Source organism: Patagioenas fasciata, chromosome 5, assembly GCF_037038585.1.
Source record: "Patagioenas fasciata isolate bPatFas1 chromosome 5, bPatFas1.hap1, whole genome shotgun sequence".
In the NCBI taxonomy this organism is placed as follows: Eukaryota; Metazoa; Chordata; class Aves; order Columbiformes; family Columbidae; genus Patagioenas; species Patagioenas fasciata.
In genome coordinates this window covers 65,065,082-65,084,023 of record NC_092524.1, presented here as the reverse complement: position 1 = coordinate 65,084,023, position 18,942 = coordinate 65,065,082, and the positions used below count along the sequence as shown (strand labels likewise).

General features: G+C 44.6%; 1 protein-coding gene across 1 annotated transcript in view; it reads left to right on the top strand.

Annotated features, from left to right (window-relative positions):
- The window catches only part of MNAT1 (MNAT1 component of CDK activating kinase), a 129,530-nt gene extending 111,388 nt beyond the window's left edge, over window positions 1–18,142 (top strand). Inside the window, exon 8 of the mRNA XM_065839318.2 lies at window positions 17,662–18,142. Coding sequence (XP_065695390.1) covers window positions 17,662–17,782 — 121 coding nt within the window. The 3' untranslated portion in view covers window positions 17,783–18,142. The remainder of the gene's footprint in view (window positions 1–17,661) is intronic.
- Window positions 18,143–18,942: the final 800 nt, after the last annotated feature.

Below are 18,942 nucleotides of genomic sequence, written 5' to 3'. Positions count from 1 at the left end.
AAGGAAATTAACATTTAATAATGAGTTAAGACAGCAAGTAGTGTTCAGAAGCAGATTTGGTTCTTGCGTGTGTTAGAATATTGCGCTCATTTAACCATCTTAATTTAAAAATGGGAACTAGTTAAACCTATATAGCCTAGAGATGTTAACATAGGATGTGTTGCAGATTTCAAAGCAAAACAGGACCAAGTGGTGTACCCAGGGGTCAATACTGGGACCAGCACTGCTCAGCCTGATGGGAACGAGCGCACCCTCAGCAAGTTTGGCGGTGATATAAAGTTCAGAGGAGCAGCTCGTGCACCAGATGGCTGTGCTGCCCTTCAGAGGGACCTTGACAGGCTGGAGAAATGGTCTGACAGCAATTTAGTGAAGTTCAGCAAAGAGAAATGCCAAGTCCTGCACCTGGGGAGGAATAACCTTGTGCACCAGTACAGGCTGGGGACTGAGCAGCTGGAAAGCAGCTTTGCACAGAAGGCCTTGGAGCACACCGAGCTGACCAGGAGCCACCGATGTGTCCTTGTGGGGAAAAAGGCCAATGGCCCCAAGGGCACCATCAGGCAGAGCGTTAGCAGCAGGTTGAGGGAGATGATCCTGTTGTGATAGGACAAGGGGTGATGGTTTTAAAAAGAAGGAGGAGAGATTCAGGCTGGACATGAGGAAGAAATTTTTGACCCTGAGGGTGGTGAGAGCCAGGCCCAGGTTGGCCAGAGAGGTGGTGGATGAACCATCTCTGGAGACATCTCAGGCCAGGCTGGACAGGGCTCTGAGCAACCTGAGCTGGTGAAGATATCCCTGCTCATGGCAGGGGTGGCACTGGGTGAGCTTGGAAGGTCCCAGCCCAAACTATTCTATGATTCTCTGGTTCCCTTCTGCTCAACACTGGTGAGAAACACATCTGGAGCACTGGGTCCAGTCCTGGGCTCCCCAGTGCAAGAGACATGGACACACTGGAGTGAGTAAGGACTTGGGGAATCTGTTGTGTGAGGTGAGATTGAGGGACCTGGAACTGCTTCATCTGGAGAAGGAGAGGCTCAGAAGAATCTTGTCAGTGTGTGTAAGTACCTGATGGAGGGCAGAGAGCAAAGGGGACAGAGCCAGGCTTTTCTCAGTGGTGCCTGGTGAGAAGACAAGAGGTAAAATGAAATACAGAAAATTCCATTAAAATGTGTTTACTGTGAGGCAGATGAAACACTGGAACAGGTTGTCCAGAGAGTTTATGAAGTCTTCCTCCTTGGGGGTGTTCAAAACGTGCTTGCCTGACCCTGCTTTGAGCAGGGGGCTGGACTGGGTGGTCTCCAGATGTGCCTTCCAGCCTCAGCGCTTCTCTGCTTTGTGGCCTTTATGTCCTTCTGCTCTGACTCTGCATGACAAGATGAGAAAAATTCATGTAATAATCTTAGCACCAAGATATATAAAATAACTCTAGATAAATTTAAAAAAGAGAGATTAGAAGTCCTCAATTTGAAAGAAATAAACCAGAACCCACTAGAAGGTGTCCATTTGTTTTCAGGCTACCTTATTCTTCTTCATTACTCTTTGGAGAGGTCTCAGAGGTTGTCCATGAGGGCAGTCCACCTGTTTCTGAAGGGTGGGCTTGGTAACATGGAATGAGTGAAGCTGCATTGGTGTAAGGTGTGATGAGGAACAGCTGTGAGTCAACCTGAGGTTTCAAAGAGGTGATCTAGTTTTAAACTGGCTTTGTGTTCATACATTGCCATGTCAATGACATGCTTTCACTACTGAGTTTAAACTTTCCAGGGAGAATCAAATACTGAAGTAAAAACCTACATCTTTTTCATAAAATAGGAGCAAATTGTGATATTGTCGTGCTGGTCCCGTGCACTCCCTTGTCTGCTCTTGTGGTGGAGGGAGCCTTGGTCTGACCCAGTATGGCTTTCCTTATGTTAAACTCCTTTTCTAGTTCTTATTCAGGGTACAATACTGAACTTGGATAATGCCAACCTGAAAATTATCCAGTTTTCTGTAGCAAAGTGAATGGCATTTGCTGCTTTTTGTAGCAAAAAGCAATCGTGCTTGTTGTGCCTTTGATCTCCATAAAGTGCTCTGATGTGGTGAGATCATCCTCAGGAAGCGCTAACAGGTCTTGAATTTTGTATTCAAGTTGATGTAAAAGGAAGAAGGAGAAATGGCATTGAATATGTGCTTATTGTGATAATTGATTTCAGTCAACATTTAGCTTGTTTTTCAAAGTTGCTGTGCGTGACTTGGTATTGGAATGGGATATTGGCAAATATATTCGTTTTCACTGAAAATAGATGTCTCTCAGCTTTTCAGTGTGGCGCTAGTTTTGCTTTCCAGATCAGTCAGACTGCTGGCTTCCCTTTCAAACCTGATTTTCTTTATTGGTGTATTTGCTTGTGTGTCTTGATAATCCTTCCAGTTACTGCTTCAGAAGATGTGGGAAGGGGAAAAACACTGGTTCCCTGAAGGTTGCTGTAAACCAGTCATTGCTCGAACGATACGCGATGAATGAAATATTTCCATGCACCATAAAACTTTATCTCAAAGTCGTGAGAAGTTAAAATAACGGTAAATAATCTGCAGACTAACTCTCGCAAGGGCTAAATAGCCTGGCCGTGGTCCAGGAAGGCACTTAACAATGTGCTTAACTTTAAGCGCATTGAATATTCTTACTGGCATGAGTGAAAAATCAATGGGCCTACTCGCATGCTTAAAATAAGACATGTGCTTAAGTGTCTTTCTGGACCTGAGCCAGAGCATTCAGCCTGCGAGATGGGCTCAACTCTAATTGTGGGCAAAAGCCAGTAGTGTTTCATTTTGCTTGTCTTATGTGTTCCTGAAGAATTCATTGATATTGTCTGTGTTTATTTTAATTGGCCTCCATTTCCCATCTGAGCCCGACCAACTCCAAAGCTCGGGGAGTAAAATAGATGTGCAACTTAGGGCTGTCAAACAGCTTGTCAGGGATAGTACTTAGGCTGTATATATTGCTATAGAGCAGGAACTGAACTTCAGAAAAGCTGGGAAAAGATGAGGTGAAACGTGATTGTTTTCTTTGGTAGCCAAGGTTTTAATATAGAGAGAAAATGAAGAGGAGAGAAGAGAAGGGCTGGTGACACATCGCACCTTTTCAGTTAACATAGTTGCTTCTTAGGAAACGTTAAAGAATGCAGACATACATTAATAATCTGCTGGCAGCGGCTGTACCCTTGGCAAGTGGGCTTTCCTACCTACTATTGATTTTTCTGACTCTCGGGCAGCGATTTGCAATGGGTGGCTTGATCCCTTACCCTCGAAATGGGCAGTGAGATGAGTTGTCACGGCCAAAGTAATTTTTACTTTGTAGCCAATTCCTCCTGTTTCTTCAACAGCATCTTTTACTGCTTAGACGACAATTTCCACTGCTGACAACTGCGAATGATAAAATAGACTATATTTAAACACAAAGAGCCGCCGTGTCTAGAGGTGCAAAATAACCCAGCACAGGGCACTGAGCTCTTCGTTGGCACCACTTGTAGAACCCAACCCGCAAGCAATGTCAATCTGGGACGTTACTGCTTGGCACGTTACTGAAGCCACAGCGATCTGGAAGAAGTCTTTGCTGTTGACTCTAACTTATTTATCTAAGGAAATAGTGTGTCCTTCTCCCACTGTCCCTTTTTTTGTTTTTCAACATCTAGATATTGGTTATTTTCTACTTTTCCTCTTGTTGCTTATGGCTTTCTCCTTACACCTGACATTGCTCTTTGCTTTATTTTCTGTCCAGGTTACAGCCCACGCAGCAAATGCTTCACCACCTTTTAGTTGTGGTTTTTGGTATTTCTTTACCTGCCTTTTTTAACCAGAAATAAAAATGTTTCTTCCCTTACGTATATTGGATTTAGATTAGATGAGAGAGAAACTTAAAGAGTAGTTGAAAAGAGATTGACCAGAATAAAATCAAGAATAAACACTTTTAAAGGGTTAAATACGTAAAACTAGAAGAAACCAGTTGACACAATTGAATTTTGTATGTAATTACGAAAGTATCACCTGAAAATGCATCTCTGTGAGGTGCTATTTTTAGGAGACCTCTTGCACTGTGAATCTGGAGCAGTTTTGAATGATTTGTTTGTAGGATGTTGGTTTTCTTCCCGCTGCAGAATTGTGCTGACTATAGCACTCCAAGCTTGGTTTTAAGTATCTTTCAAGGTAACTAACAGTGTATGTTTTTAATGTGTACTTGCTTTAATGGTCACTCATTTCTTTAAACTGTGAATTCTCTGTTTTACTTAAAACTTTATAGAATCACCTGTCACATACAGAATGTCACCTGAATTGGATCAGAGGTGATTTAAGGTTCAAGGTTAGCAGGTGTATTCAGATTTAGGGATAGCCAGCGATCTTTTGAACAGTGAACTGATGTGCAATAAAGATATCAGAGCAGAATTAGAACTGGAAGAATGGGTGGAAAACTGTGTTTTATAGCTATTTTGCTTTCAGTTGTTTTCCCCTTAGCTTTGTAAAAAATTGGCGGTCGACATCGATGAGTGTATCTGTTTGCAGGTGTCTTCAATGTGACAGAGCCGTCTGCCACCTAGTGTTAATGTGAGTTCTCTCCTCAGCGGGAAATCACCAGATAATTTGTTAAATGTCATTATTTATTACTACCCCCCCCCCCCAGGTTGCTGGGCACTCTTTGTGAACGTTTAAAAAAGCAGAGGGTTTTGGAATCAATTCCATCAGTAGGCACAGCTTCTTTGGGTACGTTTGTTGAGAATGCAGTTTGCAAGGTGGGTCAAGGTGTTATACAAATAATCCATGGAGAACCCGAGTCACTGTGGGTGTCACTCCTCTGGGACAACTCTGTTAGCACCGTTCTCCCCCAGGTGAAACAAAGGGATTCTGCCCAACTCAGCTCATTTCTGCTTTGATATCCGTGCTCTGGCTGCCTCAGGAAATCGTATTTGACTGAAAGCAGCAGCAAATAAAAATAATTTAGCAGAAATTATAATAAAATAAAGAATTATTCTATTTAGACATTGAATTCATTGTCTTTTTAGAAGAGTAAAATGAAAATCTCCCGTCATCACTGCTTCTTCCCCTCTAGAGATTCCACCAGGGCACAATAGAGAAGGACAATAAAATCCAGAGAATTACACCCAGATTTCACAATAGAAATGTCAAACTGTTGAAGTAGAAAAATAGGCTTGATGATATTTCATATTTAAGCCAAATAATAATACTTCCTACCATATGTTGACAGATAGGAGGAAAGTGTTTAGGATTGAAGGAGTGTTAATTTTTCCTCCATTCCCCTGTAAAAATATTTACAAGAGAACAGAGCAACTTGTTCCCCTCTCCATCCGCCTCTGTCTTTGCTCTGGGATGCCGAGTGGTCTCTTTGCAGGTTGGGCTTGGAGAGCTCAACCAAAAGGCCGCCCAGGACTTGGGCAGGTGCTTCTAATTCTTACCCCAGCTGGGGTTTTGGGGAGAAACCCTCACTCCTTGCTTCCGCCGCCTCTTTTCTCCATCCCACCTCTTCCAGGCCTTCCTGAGGAGCAGATGCCGGCGTGGCTGAGCGCTGTAAACCTGATCCGCGACATCAGACTGAAACGCTGACCGGAGCAGCAGCACCCAGCACCTAAAGAAGCCGAGGGTCTAATGCATTAGAGCATTAGTCAGCTGTGATACCAGGCAGGCTGGTTTTTTCCACTTTCTTTTGACCTGAACAGTCTCATCTTCTTTACATAGTGTCATTCAAACTGCATTTTTTTTGCTTTCGACAGCTATGCTTTTCAAATACTGCCTAAAGAAAACAGCTTTGGGTTCTTGTTATCTCTAATGAATAAGTATGAGCACAGAGCAAGTTATTCATTTGAGATAATTATTAGGTTTGGCGGCTTACTTATCTGATCAGTATCAGAGGTTAAAAACCCTCTAGAAATTCTTGTGCATCTTGTGCTGTTGTGTTTGAGTCATTAAGCTGGAATTACCATACGACGTGAATTCCTTGCTGCCCTGTCAGAGCAGGGGAGGCTGCGTCACAGTGAAAACAGAATAGACTGGCTGACCTGGAGAGACAATATTTTCACAGCTGAGGTTGTATACAGGTTTTTCTTTATTCAGATGATGTGTTTTCCATCAGAAGTGCTTTGGGGGCAAAGCCTGTGGCCGTGGTGGATGCATTTCTGATGTTATTCTCCTGATCTTTATGCTGGCAGGGGGAGATGATGACGTTTCTGTTCACTCAGCTCCAGCCTCATCGTTCCCACTGAGACCACTGCCCTGTGGTGGCATTTTTGAGCCGAGCACCAGGGCAGGTAGATGGAGGAGGCAAACTCGGGGAGGGTGGAGGAGGTTACACCTGTGTCAGACACTCCTGTACTCTGCAGTTGTGGTGTGGCCGTGACCATCCTTGTGGTCTGTTGACACAGAACTACACATGAAGCAAAATGATACTAAAAAGGGGGGAAAAAAAGTCTCTGCGCGTCTCCCTCCTCTTTCTGTAGGTGTTTCTACCTGAGCGCTCTACTCAGAAAGGGCTCTGGTTGCTTCACAGCTCTATGAAGTCCATAGGAGCTGGTCCAGGAGGAATCTCACGTAGCTCACCCAGAGCCCCAGTTCATCAATATGGATTGTTTGCCACACACCGGGGGATTTGTGGTACCCAGTGGGGTGTGTGCAAGTCAGAGAAAAAGGCAGAGAGTAAGAAACAGCAGGGAGCTTTTGTCCCAAAAGAATAATTTGTGTGTCCAAAATAACTGTTTTTCAGGATAAAAGTTGTGTTGTCCCTCTCTGCCTGCAGAAGAGATGCTGAGATGCTATATTCCCGGGAGCCAAACCCATAGAAAGGTTCCCCAGCCATGGAATTTCTTTAAGATTTCTTTAAGACTAAACTAATCCTATCCTTATAAAAAAATAAGACAGTGAAAACAATCCTGACTTGGGTAGTAAGATAGAAAACAATGGTTAACTTCCTCAGAGTAATTATTTAAACATATCCATGTTCTTCTGGTGAGCTTTGTCTTAAATGTAGCATGTAGGAGGAAGAGTGGAGGTGGAGGACAGGGGGAAAGATGAAAAATTTGAAGAGAGATCCATGCCAAAATACATCAGTGACATGTTAAAGAGGGGGCTGCTTTGCAGTCACAGAAATGCTGGCTTAACAGTCTTTTTAGCCACTGAAAAGAGAAAAAAAAGCTCTATTATAGCCGAGAAGAGGCCCTTGCATTCAATGACATTCTTCTCAGGGTCAAGTACGAGTGGAGCCTGATTTAGTCACAGACTAAATGTAGCTTCAGCTCTGCCGTCCTCCCAAGTGTCATCTGTCCCGCTCATGCAGCGCGAGCGCTTTGCCGGATTCCAGCCGGGGCTGCGGTGTCCTTGCCGCGCAGCGGGGCCGCTCAAGGGTGCCAAAACGCTTCCCTTGCAGTTGCTCGAGCGACTTCTGCGACGGCCGATTGATTTACTGGATCTGGAAGTTCAGACCTGGAAACCTGAGCGAGGGAGAATGCCCCTGGCGCGGTGGTGGGGCTGAGGACAGACAGCTGGCGGGTGACCTCGGAAGGTGACAAATGGGGGACCAGGTGCCCCTGCGTCTCCCAAGGCCTCTGCTGGCGGGGGCACGGGTGTCGGAAGTCGCTGGTGCTGAGCAAAGGCTTCCCGTGAGCGAAGTTTCCAGAAATAAACATTAACCTTTTGTTACCAGCTGTGTATGCAGGGATAATGAATTCAAGCAGCTGTTGATGAAGGGAGTGGAGCATCTTCCATATGAGGAAGGCCTGATGGAGCTGGGGCTCTTTAGCTTGGAGGAGACTGACAGGTGATGTCCTCAGAGGTCTTGGTTTCATCGATGGCAGACCTGCCTCTTCTGCACTGCCCACTCCTCTCTAAAACAAGAGACAGCAGAATTGACCTCGGGGGCTGTAGCTGTGGGTGCTTTGCTGTGCAAAGTAGGATGAAAATCTGCTGGTGGAAACCCCTTTGGGAAGGGTCTCCTTGTGCAGCAGGGTGAGGGTCAGCTGGGGGAGAACATCTCATCATGGGGTGGTGGTGAGGGGGAGGGGAGGATGACTGCCCTGGGAGAGAGCCACGAAGATGATGGAGTGGAGCATCTGCGGTGTGAGGAAAGGCTGAGGGAGCTGGGGCTCTTGAGCTTGGAGGAGACTGAGGGGTGACCTTATTGATGTTTATAAATATGGAAAAGGTGAGTGTCATGAAGATGGAGCCAGGCTCTTCTTGGTGACACCAGTGATAGGACAAGGGGCAGTGGGTACAAACTGGAACACAGAAGGTTCCACTTAAATATGAGAAGAAACTTCTTCTCGATGAGGGTGGCAGAGCCTGGCCCAGGCTGCCCAGGGAGGCTGTGGAGTCTCCTTCTCTGCAGACATTCAAACCCGCCTGGACACCTTCCTGTGGAACCTCAGCTGGGTGTTCCTGCTCCGGTGGGGGGATTGCACTGGACGAGCTTTCCAGGTCCCTTCCAACCCCTGACATTCTGTGATTCTGTAATTGGAGAAAGAATTTAAGCAGAAATCCATTCAGTTTGAAGGGAAAAATAAAATTCATCCGCATGTATACCAGTGGTGCATATTTTGGAAACGGCAGCGGGAACATGCGGTACTGAGATGTGCGGTGAGCAACAAGCAGCAAACTACTCATGCAGCATCATGGGTGATGGTTCTTGACTGACATGTATAGAGCCATTAAAACCACTAAATATATTACTAGGGACAAAGTGGAATGTGAGGAAGCCCCCCCAATAACTGAAGACAAGTCAGCGTAGCGCTTCTATAAAATATCCTTTATTCAGTTGAAACGTGAACAAAAATAGATGGTGTAGCCTTTAGTTTTCCTTTGCTTGCAAAGGATTAATGTGTTTGCAGGTTCTGCTTTCCATTTCCCATTTTTATTTTAAAGCAGGTAGTCACTCGCTAAAATGGGGAGAACTTTCAGATTATTGTTGTCTCAAATCTGCCCTATCACAGCACAGAAATCTACAGACCATGTTGACTTATACCAGCTGAAAATATGCCTCCTTTCTCTGAAGTCTGTCTATTGGGGATTATGGTGTACTCGGGCAGCTTCAGTTTGCTTATTTTCATTTTTAATTTTATTTTTTTAAACTAAAAAACCTCCAACAAAACAATATGGTCTCTGTCATGACTTTAACTTTTGAAAGTGCATTCAAAATTTCCTGCATTAGTTCAGATCACTGAATTTACAGCACAGACAGGAATGGCTGCTCTCTTGTATTTACATTTTCTAAGGTTTAAACTGTTACATCTCATCGGAAGCGATGCTGCCTGGTCAAATGTTAAGAGAATCTGATTAAATATATCATTTGATTATTATCAAAGGAAATCTGCAGACACTCATGGTGAACCCTGGGCTCACGTGAGGTGCAAAAATGTGCTTATCAAACACGCGCTGGACTGACACACATAAATTCTTGTCAAATGTAAATCTCTAGCTTGCATAACTCCTCAGTGGAAAGAAGAGATTCATTTAACTTGTTAACACTTTTAACGTTGCCCACAGGCGTTAATTGGATTTGCAGTTCCTTTGATGATGGGAACAGGTCACCTTGTGTCCCATTTCCAAGTGCTTTAAGTCTGTGGTCTTCACATCTACAGTGCTTTAAGTGGGTAGTTGTATAGTCTATAGTTTTTCTCCACATGAAATAATTCTGTCGAGGCTGGTGCCTTCTTGGGTAGGACCCTGTATTGGGGCTGGAGTTGTCTGAAAATAAATGGTTATTATGGCAGTACCTGCAGAAACCTGTGTGCACAACAGGACAGAAAATGGAGAAAATGCAATTTATGTCAGAGTAATACAAAGTTTCCTTTATTTTATAACATATTTGCTATCATTAGTTTCCTGCCTTTACACTTAACAACATCCACTTCTTTTAAAATCATATCAGTCGGTTTCTGTGGGGCAAAAAGCATTTTTCCTTCTTCTTTGATCTTTTTTCCTCCAGACTTTTTCATCCCACCTTTTGGCAATGGTGTCGGCTTCTCTCTTACTCCAAAGGCAAATAAATGGTTGTCTGTGCATTAAATAAATGTGGGCAACTGATTCTGGTCTCACATCCAGTTGGAGTGACAAAGATGGAGAACGTTTGGGAGTATTAAAGAACTCTCTGATGACTGCCCCTGTTTTAAGTTCACCTGATGTATGGAGACCGCTTCAGCTTTTTGTAGAAACAACTAATCAAACTGCATATGGTGTACTGACCCAAGATTGGGCAGGGAGCAAGAAACTCATAGGGTATTATTCAAAATTATTAGATCTTGTAAGGCGAGGATGGCCTACAAGCTTTGGTGGCAGCAACTTTGTTAGTGGAGGAAGCTAAGAAGATAATATTTGGGGGGAGATTAACAGTTTACACCCTGCACAGTGTAAGAGGAATCTTACAACAGAAAGCAGAAAAAATGGCTAACATATAGTAGAATGCTGAAATACGAAACAGGAGTGGTAAATGGGGAACGAACATCAGGATATGCGATAATAGACGGTAAGACCATGAGTGTTCTTCAGTCAGGATCTTTAAGCCCTGCGTGGTCGGCACAGGCTTGTGAACTTTTCGCTCTGTATCGAGCACTAGAATTTCTAAAAGGGAAAGAAGGTACTGTATGTACAAATTCCAAATACACTTATGAAGTGGTACTGCAGCCGAACTGAAGTACTAGGAAAATGCTGGAGAACCAGGTGCTCTCTAAAACTTTCATTTCTTTAAATTATTTTTTACCAGTAGAAGAGGTTTTGTGTGTGTTTCTCTGTGTTTTCTTTGTTTGTGGGGGGTTTTTTTGGTGTGTTTTTGTTTTAATGACACATTCACTTAGGAGCACTGACGATGTATTTTGACGTAGCCGTCACAAGGAAATCTCCCTCTGTTCCATCCCCCAATATGTTGACTTTTCCGTGGAAATGTTTGTTCTCTGGAGTCTGGATTTTATCACAAAAAGAGGAAGTTTTCAGGAAAAGCAGCGTGGGGAATTTTGATTGTTGTCTTCCCCACCAAGGATGGCTTCTTGGTGCCTTTGCATTTAGAGATTGTTCTACTGCCAGGTTCACTACCGTCCTCACTAATGTCACAGGTAATTTGTAATAAAATCCCTGGTGCAGGTAATTGGATATATCTTACCGTTTATGTATGCGTTTCACCATTAAAAGAGGAAGCAGTTTATGTGAAACATCAAATAAAAGTGCCTTAATTTTTCTGTTAAACGCTCCGGCGATTCTTTTATTGGTCGCTGCAGCAGCTGTTGGGTGCGGAGCGAAGCGGCTGCTGTGGGACAGGAGCCCCGAGGTGCTGCTGGGAGACAAAGAGAAGAGGAATAATTCATCCCCGATTTCTACCTTTGGAGTCAGGACTGACATTATCAGAGACAGCTGTCTCATGGCTAATATTACTTATATTTCCTCCTTCAATGTCTGGTAGCAGATTTCTGTGCTGTTCCATCTTAGCTGTGGCAGACCTGCTTTATTTTAATGTTAAAGACCTTCGTTTTCACCACACGCAGTTGACATGTGCTCCTGCCCAGAGACACTCTGACTGTGTTTGAAACAAATCGCTGGTTAGAAAAAGTACATGGAAGAGGCTAAAAAGAATCACTAGACGTCCCAGATTTCTTTTACTGATTTTGGTGGGTTGGAGGTTTCTTGGCTTTTCTGCGGGGAAAAGTTATTTCTGGTAGAACGGAGTTCTTCACTTAAAAGACCTAAAGCTGAGAAATGGAAGTTCTAGGAGCCGTGAACTCAAACTCTAAATTAAGAATTTCTTCTCTTAAATCATTACTGCAATAGAGACCCATTAGAGTCAGTAGGCATCTGATGTTGAGGAATTTATTGCGAAGACTTTAACTCTTATTGGATAGTTGGTTGAAGTTTCCCTCTGAAGTAAAGGTGGGAAGAAATACTCAAAAATCATCTAAGTACAGATATGTTTATTTCCAAGCAATTGAAGTGGGTTCCTGGAAATGTCATCAAAGGTTCTTCTGTAGCCAGAGCTGCATTGTGGTGGATTTTGACGGACTTTTCCTTGTACCCCAACACTATGGGCTGTATTTGGTCTTGTGCTGCTGCAAAATTAACAGGTGACATAATCCGGTTAAAAATATATTCTCTTTCTGTCTGCTTTGGGATCTGTCATGCTTAGCAGTTTCTTGACATTCACATCGATTGCTGCAATTGTATGCACAAAAACAACCAACCAACCCACCAACAACCACCACCAAAACAACCACCACCCCCACTCTGCTCTTGCATTTACTGCCTGTTTGATGGTGCTTCCAGCAGACCCCAAACCATGAGAACTTGCTGTCAATTTTATTGACTTCATGGTCACATTGAAATTAAGGTAATTAAAGCAGTTACTATGTATTTATCAACTAAATAATGTCTTGGTTCCTTGAGGCAGCCATGGACCTACTCCTTTCCAAGGATCGATTTTCCTCGTTCAACTCTTAAATGTATTTCTCCCATTTAGTTGTTGTTTCCCTGGAGGAGAAGAGCTGATGTGGGTGTCTCGCTGCCGTGGGGGCTGGAATTGTGACCTTGGCCATGGGACAAGGCCAGCAGGAGGGGACAAGTTGGGTTTGTGAGGAGCCTTTGCCGAGTTGTGTAGAAGTTGCATTAGATGTTGGAACGGGCCGTGCTGGCTGGTGTTCAGTGGGAATTCCGAACACTAGTAATAGCTTCTTTGTTTTCTAAGATCTGAATATGATGAGAGTGCCCAAAGGGTGTCTGTTAAAATAGATGAGCCGCTGCTTTTTAACTTGTGAGGGCTGGGGATCGAGCTTGTAGCTGGTCTGCAGAGGATGAATTGCTGTTCTGAGCTACTACTTCGAGTACCAGCTTTGTGTGTCGTGATTTTGTCCTACCTTAGGACAGTCTGTGAGGAAGGGAGAGCCACACGGTATTTGAATAACACCCAGCCAAAGCCTGTTCCCAAATGAATTTCCTAGGGCTATTTAACGAAGAACAGCAATGAACTCATCTCATTTTATAAGCAAATTCTGCTTTGGCTGCGTGGCCTGACTGCGTGGTAGAACCAGTTCAAACAAAACCAGCGTTGCTTGGAGGAGCTTGTTTTTTACCTGCTCAGGGGCTATAGAGTAACCCAGACCACACATTCCTCACCAAAAACCAGGCCAGAGAAAACCCGATTTCTTATGTGCTGTTCTCATCTGATAAAACTCCATCTCTGCAAGATTACTCTGAATAATGCATCAATAGCTCATCTTGGAGACTTGGTAAATGTAATGAAAATACTGTCTCCAGAAGGGTTCAGGAATGCAGCGTCTGCTACTGCCTTACACAGTTTTCCAGACTGGAGTATTTTGCTTGCTTTCATGCAACCACTATTTATTATTTAAATGATTAATCTGGAGAATTTCCCAGATCTAATGTCTGCTCCATTACTTTCAGTCTTGGATACTGCAGATAATCAGATGAGCAGTAAATCTATCCTGTGGAATAGAATTACATTACGGGTTTTTTTTTGTCAACGACTTGTGATTTTTCTTTTCTTCACCTCCATAAAATACCTAATAGATCAAAACCAGTAAAGTCTGTGTGCCAAATACACAGCACTCCACATGTACCTCCGCTGATGCATCTGCAGAAATACCAGTGGGAGCGCGTTCGTCTCAGGTAGATGGTGGAAGGTTGTGTGAAATAACCCCGAGCGCTGATACTTCCAGTTGGGTGGGTGGAGGGAAGTCCTGGGGAATTTATTTGGCTTGTTGGTTGGATGTTTTGGGAATTTTATTGTATTTTAATTCTTTTTAGCATGGTCTGAGCGTGCTGTTTTCTCCATCATTTCTGATTGTTTCTGAAGCCTTTGGTGAATTTCGACTGCCATGTTGAGCAGGGAGGGGAGCGTGTCCCAGTGGTCTTGGGTGTTTCCATCTGATGAACTGGTGTTGGGTCCCCTAGATCTTGGAACCGGCGGTGCCAAGTGGTGCTGGGTTGGAAAGGCACAGGACCCGAACTTCACCTCATTGATGTTCACAGATATATAAAGGGTGACTGTCAGGAGGTTGGAGCCAGGCTCTTCTTGGTGATAACCAATGATAGGACAAGGGGTAATGGGTACAAACTGGAACACAAGAGGTTCCACTTAAATTTGAGAAGAAACTTCTTCTCAGTGAGGGTGACAGAGCCTGAACCAGGCTGCCCAGGGAGGTTGTGGAGTCTCCTTCTCTGCAGACATTCAAACCCGCCTGGACACCTTCCAGTGGAACCTCAGCTGGGTGTTCCTGCTCCAGGGGGGGATTGGACTGGATGAGCTTTCCAGGGCCCTTCCAATCCCTGACATTCTGTGATTCACCAGCGGTCCCAGTCATTCCTGATGAAGTGATGGAGACCTGGCCTTCAGACAAGTGAAGACACGAAGGAAACCCACCCTCAGCTTGACTGGGAGCCTCTGCGCTAAGTGTGAATTACACCTTTTTCCTTGAAAACAGGAGGCTTTTTTTTTCCTGCTTGGTGATGAGAAACTAAAGGTCAGGAATGAGCCCCTGAAGGCTCGCGGAGAACAGAATACGATGTGTCTTACCTGATGGGGATGGGGAAGATCAACACCCAGTGGCTGCAGAGGAGGGAAGGGGCTTGTTTGGGCACGACGGGGAAACCGTGGGGCAGAGAACACACAGCCCTTTAGCCCTGCTCAAAAATAATAGTGCGGGCTTTTTTTAACTTCAGAGTTTGGGCTGCCCTCAGTAAAAACAAGTTCCATTAAAAACCCGAGTACCAGAAAAAGCAAACCTCTTTTTCCTGGTTTCTGCTTATAAGATTTACAGGTACTTAAAATAAACCTATGAAAAACAGACCTAGCGCGCTGGAATTTGCTAACTAGTGAGAGCAATTACCTCCAGCTCCTAACGGAGCTCGACTCTTTGGAAATAAAACTTGGCAAGCGCTTCTTCCTGCTGCCGGTGTAAAAGTGGACGTGAAAAGATGTGCCAGAAACCCCAGGAATCCCGTTCAGAGAGATGCTCCTGTGAAGGGCACGGCTGGATCCGGGCGGCACAGGTGGGGATCGGTGGGGAAAAGCCAGTGGAACATTCGCTTCTCATTGTGCAGCTTCAGCGTGGCAGATTCTTTGCAATTGCCTGGTGTACCACAGTAATTAAATGGGTCAAGAGCGGTAAATGAAGATACTTAACAAGAAAATAAAGACCTCACTTGACAGCCCGTCGTGCTTGTTTCACCGGGAGTAAGGAGAATTAATGCAGGTTGCCGTAGTAAAAGTTGACCCGAGCCTTTTTGGCGATGGTTTTGTACGGCTTCAGAGATCACATACCCATTAACTAGAAATGCTGTAATAGCTGTAAATCAGGCCCTCTTACAGAACTGATGCCCCGATTTCAAATGACCTAAAAACAAAGAAACGATAGACTTTGCCCCCTCCTCCTTCACTGGTATAAGTAATGGAAGATAAAAAAAATAATAAAAACCACATAACCAACCTTTGTTAATACAGAAATGTAAAATAATCCCGTTTTCTCCAGACTGTTCTGTGCATGAGTGGAAAATGACGTTTGCCCAATGAAAACATGATAGGAGTAAAATCTGAGATGGGAATTGATTTTTACAAGACCCCCTGGTTCGGAGGTGGTTCCACAGCAGCGTTTTGAAGGCAATTATGTGTTGTTGTCTGTATCCCTTCATCATTCCTGGCGGGGGGAAGGAGCTCCTGTTGCCCGATGCAGTTGTAAAAGGCCGTTGGGAAGGATGAGATTTTCCTTCTAAAATACTAAGGGACAAGTAATAATGTTTACAAAAATTTTTAAAAAGATCTCTGAAACGCATTCTCCCACAACACTGAAGTTCTCTGCAGGCTCCTTGCAAATTAAGAGACAGCACCAGCTTTGCTGCTGTGTTTGCAGACCCCCTTGGCGCTAAATGCTATTAAAAGGGGTTTTGTTTTAATGTCTGTGCCCGTGCTGATGGGAACAGTGTCCAGCAGCGAGGAGCGGACTCCAACACGGGTCGGTATAAAGCACCCGAGCTGAGCCCGGCTTAAACTCAGTCTCAGCTTTAGCATCTCATCAGCAATCACTCGTGTCTGTGCATTGCGGTTATTAGGTGCAAGAAATACAGTTTTAAAACTGTAATTAATCATTTCTGAGTAACCTCTTTTTCTACACGTTTATGGCATCAATGGGTATGACTGTTTATTATGTCTTACCTATAAAATCTGACCGGTTTTATATACTCTTTATGGAAACAGTGTACAGTCATAAATTAAAAGATGCAACTGTTTTGGATATTTTACTGGTGGTCCTGTATTTTCCTGCCAAAAGTGCAGCTGGTTTAGGTTTCTCGGGATAACATCATAAAAGGCTGTATGCGTTTTGCAAGTTTATGCTTGAATTGCCAAGCCAGAGGTGGAATGACTCAACCTTCCCAGGAGCAACATGTACCAAGTGATGAATCAAAACAGCTCAGTGCTGTGAAAAGCGCGTCTCATTTACGGTATTTTATCTGCTGTTGCGAATTTGAGACGGTCGTTGTGCTGATTGCACCAGGCTGCGGTCTGTCTTTGTGTTTGGTGGGGTTTTGGTGCAGAACTAGCTGAGAATGGGGTCTTTTACCTGTCTCATGTGAGGTGCAAGAGCTCTAGAGCATTGAACGAAACCATTCAAGCCCCTAAGAAAACATCTCGAGTGGGATCTCTCGGCACCCAGGGCTGGGTTGGAGCCCTTGGATGAACCGAAGGGAACCAAGAGCTCTCGGCGGCGTGTTCAAATGGCAGCTCATCGGTCCAGCTGGTTTGGTGTAGAATCAGATGGCTCTGCAAATGGGTGATGATGCTTAATTAATGAAGTTTAGAGGCTTCTTTAGCCGAAAAGTCGATGACAGCCTCCTACAGATCTAATTCCCTGGTGCCAGTGGACTTGCTCCAGATACAGATAAGCCTGTGGGCAGAAAGTTCAGCCCTGCAGCTGGCACAGTTGGCTCTGGGGAGCGCCTGGTGCCAAGCGGGCAGAACTGAAACCCCCCGAGTGCAGTGGGAGGGCAGGAAAGCTTGTGGTGGTGTCAGAGAATCACAGAGTGGTTGGGGTTGAAGGGACCTCTGGAGCTCATCCAGTCCAACCCACCTGCTAACGCAGGGTCACCAGAGCAGATCACACAGGGTCATGTCCAGGCGGGTTTGAATGTCTCCAGAGAAGGAGACTCCACAGCCTCTCTGGGCAGCCTGGGCCAGGGCTCTGTCACCCTTAAAGTAAAGAAGTTTCTCCTCATGTTCAGATGGAACCTCTTGTGTTTCAGTCTGTGCCCGTTGCCCCTCATCCTGTCATTTGGCACCACTGAAAGGAGTCTGGTCCATCCTCTTGTCATTGTCACTGGAAGGAGCTACTAAAGCGGGGAAACACATCCTGCCCTCCAGAGTGAGCGCAGAAAATACAACCCAGTGAGTGTGCTTAATTCTGTGCAACCTACTGCAAAGAGCCAAGCTTTTTTGGGCCGCTGGTTGTGCAGCTTGTCTGAAGGTGCATCAGCATCATCTTTATTTTTATGAATGCAAGTTTTATACTGTATGTTCATAGTTGTTTGCAGTAGGCAGCTCCATCTCCTTGCTTTCTCCCAAAAAACAGCCTCGACCTCACTGTACTGTGAACTACGCATGCGACTGACGTGCTTGTATCTCACCTAAAATAATGCTTCTCTTTGGTCTAGGTATCTCAACCACGTGCGAGCCGCCTCCCCGCAGGATCTTGCTGGGGGCTACACTTCTTCTCTTGCCTGTCACCGAGCCTTGCAGGACGCGTTCAGTGGCCTTTTCTGGCACCCCAGTTAGCGTCAGCCTGGGATCAAGGGACGCCGTGCCGAGCGAGAGGCAAATCAAGCCAGCAAAGGTTGGGTAAAATTGCTGCCATCTGCACAAAGGCTAAACTGCAGTCACTTTCCTGTGTAAAACCAGCTGTGTTTAAGTGCTAAAGGGGAAAAAAAAGACGACGTCTGCACGAGAGCTTTGTAAAATGGTAGGTACATTTTTGTGGAGGGGGAAGCTCGTTAGTCATGTGGCACTTTGCTGAGGGAGGCTGAAGCAATAAGCCACATCTAATGGAAGATGTGAATAACTCAGCTGTGTATGTTTGAGGTTTAAAGAAATACACTTGTAAATTTTTTTTAAATAAAGCCAGGCTTTTTTATTAAAGTTTGTGGTTTTACTCTTATTGCAGGGTTTTATTTGCACAAGCATTTAAATACCATTTTGATTATAACATTTAGTGTCAATATTCAAGCCTACATTTTCTTCCCATAAAACTCGTTTCCCCAGTTCAGACGAGCGGGTTTTCCCTCCTGCCAGCTGGAGATGAGAGGCCCTGGATCTGTGCTGACACAACTCTTATGCGGGATCCATCCTGATGTCACTTGGTTCTTACCTTTGTCTGGAAAACAAATCTTTAGCTGAAAGTCTTTCCACTGGGTTCCTCCAGAAGGAATCTGAGAAGCCTTGATACAAGGCTAGGTTGTTAAAGTAGGCAAAATTGCTTTCATTTTTTTCACGTTTAGCTCTGCTTGCAACTTTTCTGTTGTGTTCAGGAGCTCGTTTTGGCAGGAACATCCCTTTGTCTGGCTTTTGGGGTGGCACTTGCCACTTGATCATCTGCTTTTACCGATTGCTTCCCCTCTCCTTGTCGCAGAATGTAGACTAATGGCAGCAGAGATGGGCTCCCTGTGGCGGGATGGCCTTTGCCACCCGTGTGTACAAACTGCAGGACATGGGGAGCTGCTCAGGAGTGAAGCCCGGACCACGTTTTACGCATCACCCATTAATAGTTGTTGAAAACTGCTCTGAGGAGTGGACTAAATGAACGTATTTTTTCTATGTTGTAATAAACAGAAGAATAAGGTCTATTCCAGGCTCGGAGCTCCCTTTAAAAGTGGAGGGAAGCGCTAAAATTTCCTTTGCTGTTTCTCTGGAAGGCCGTTGTTTGCACCCAGAATAGTTGC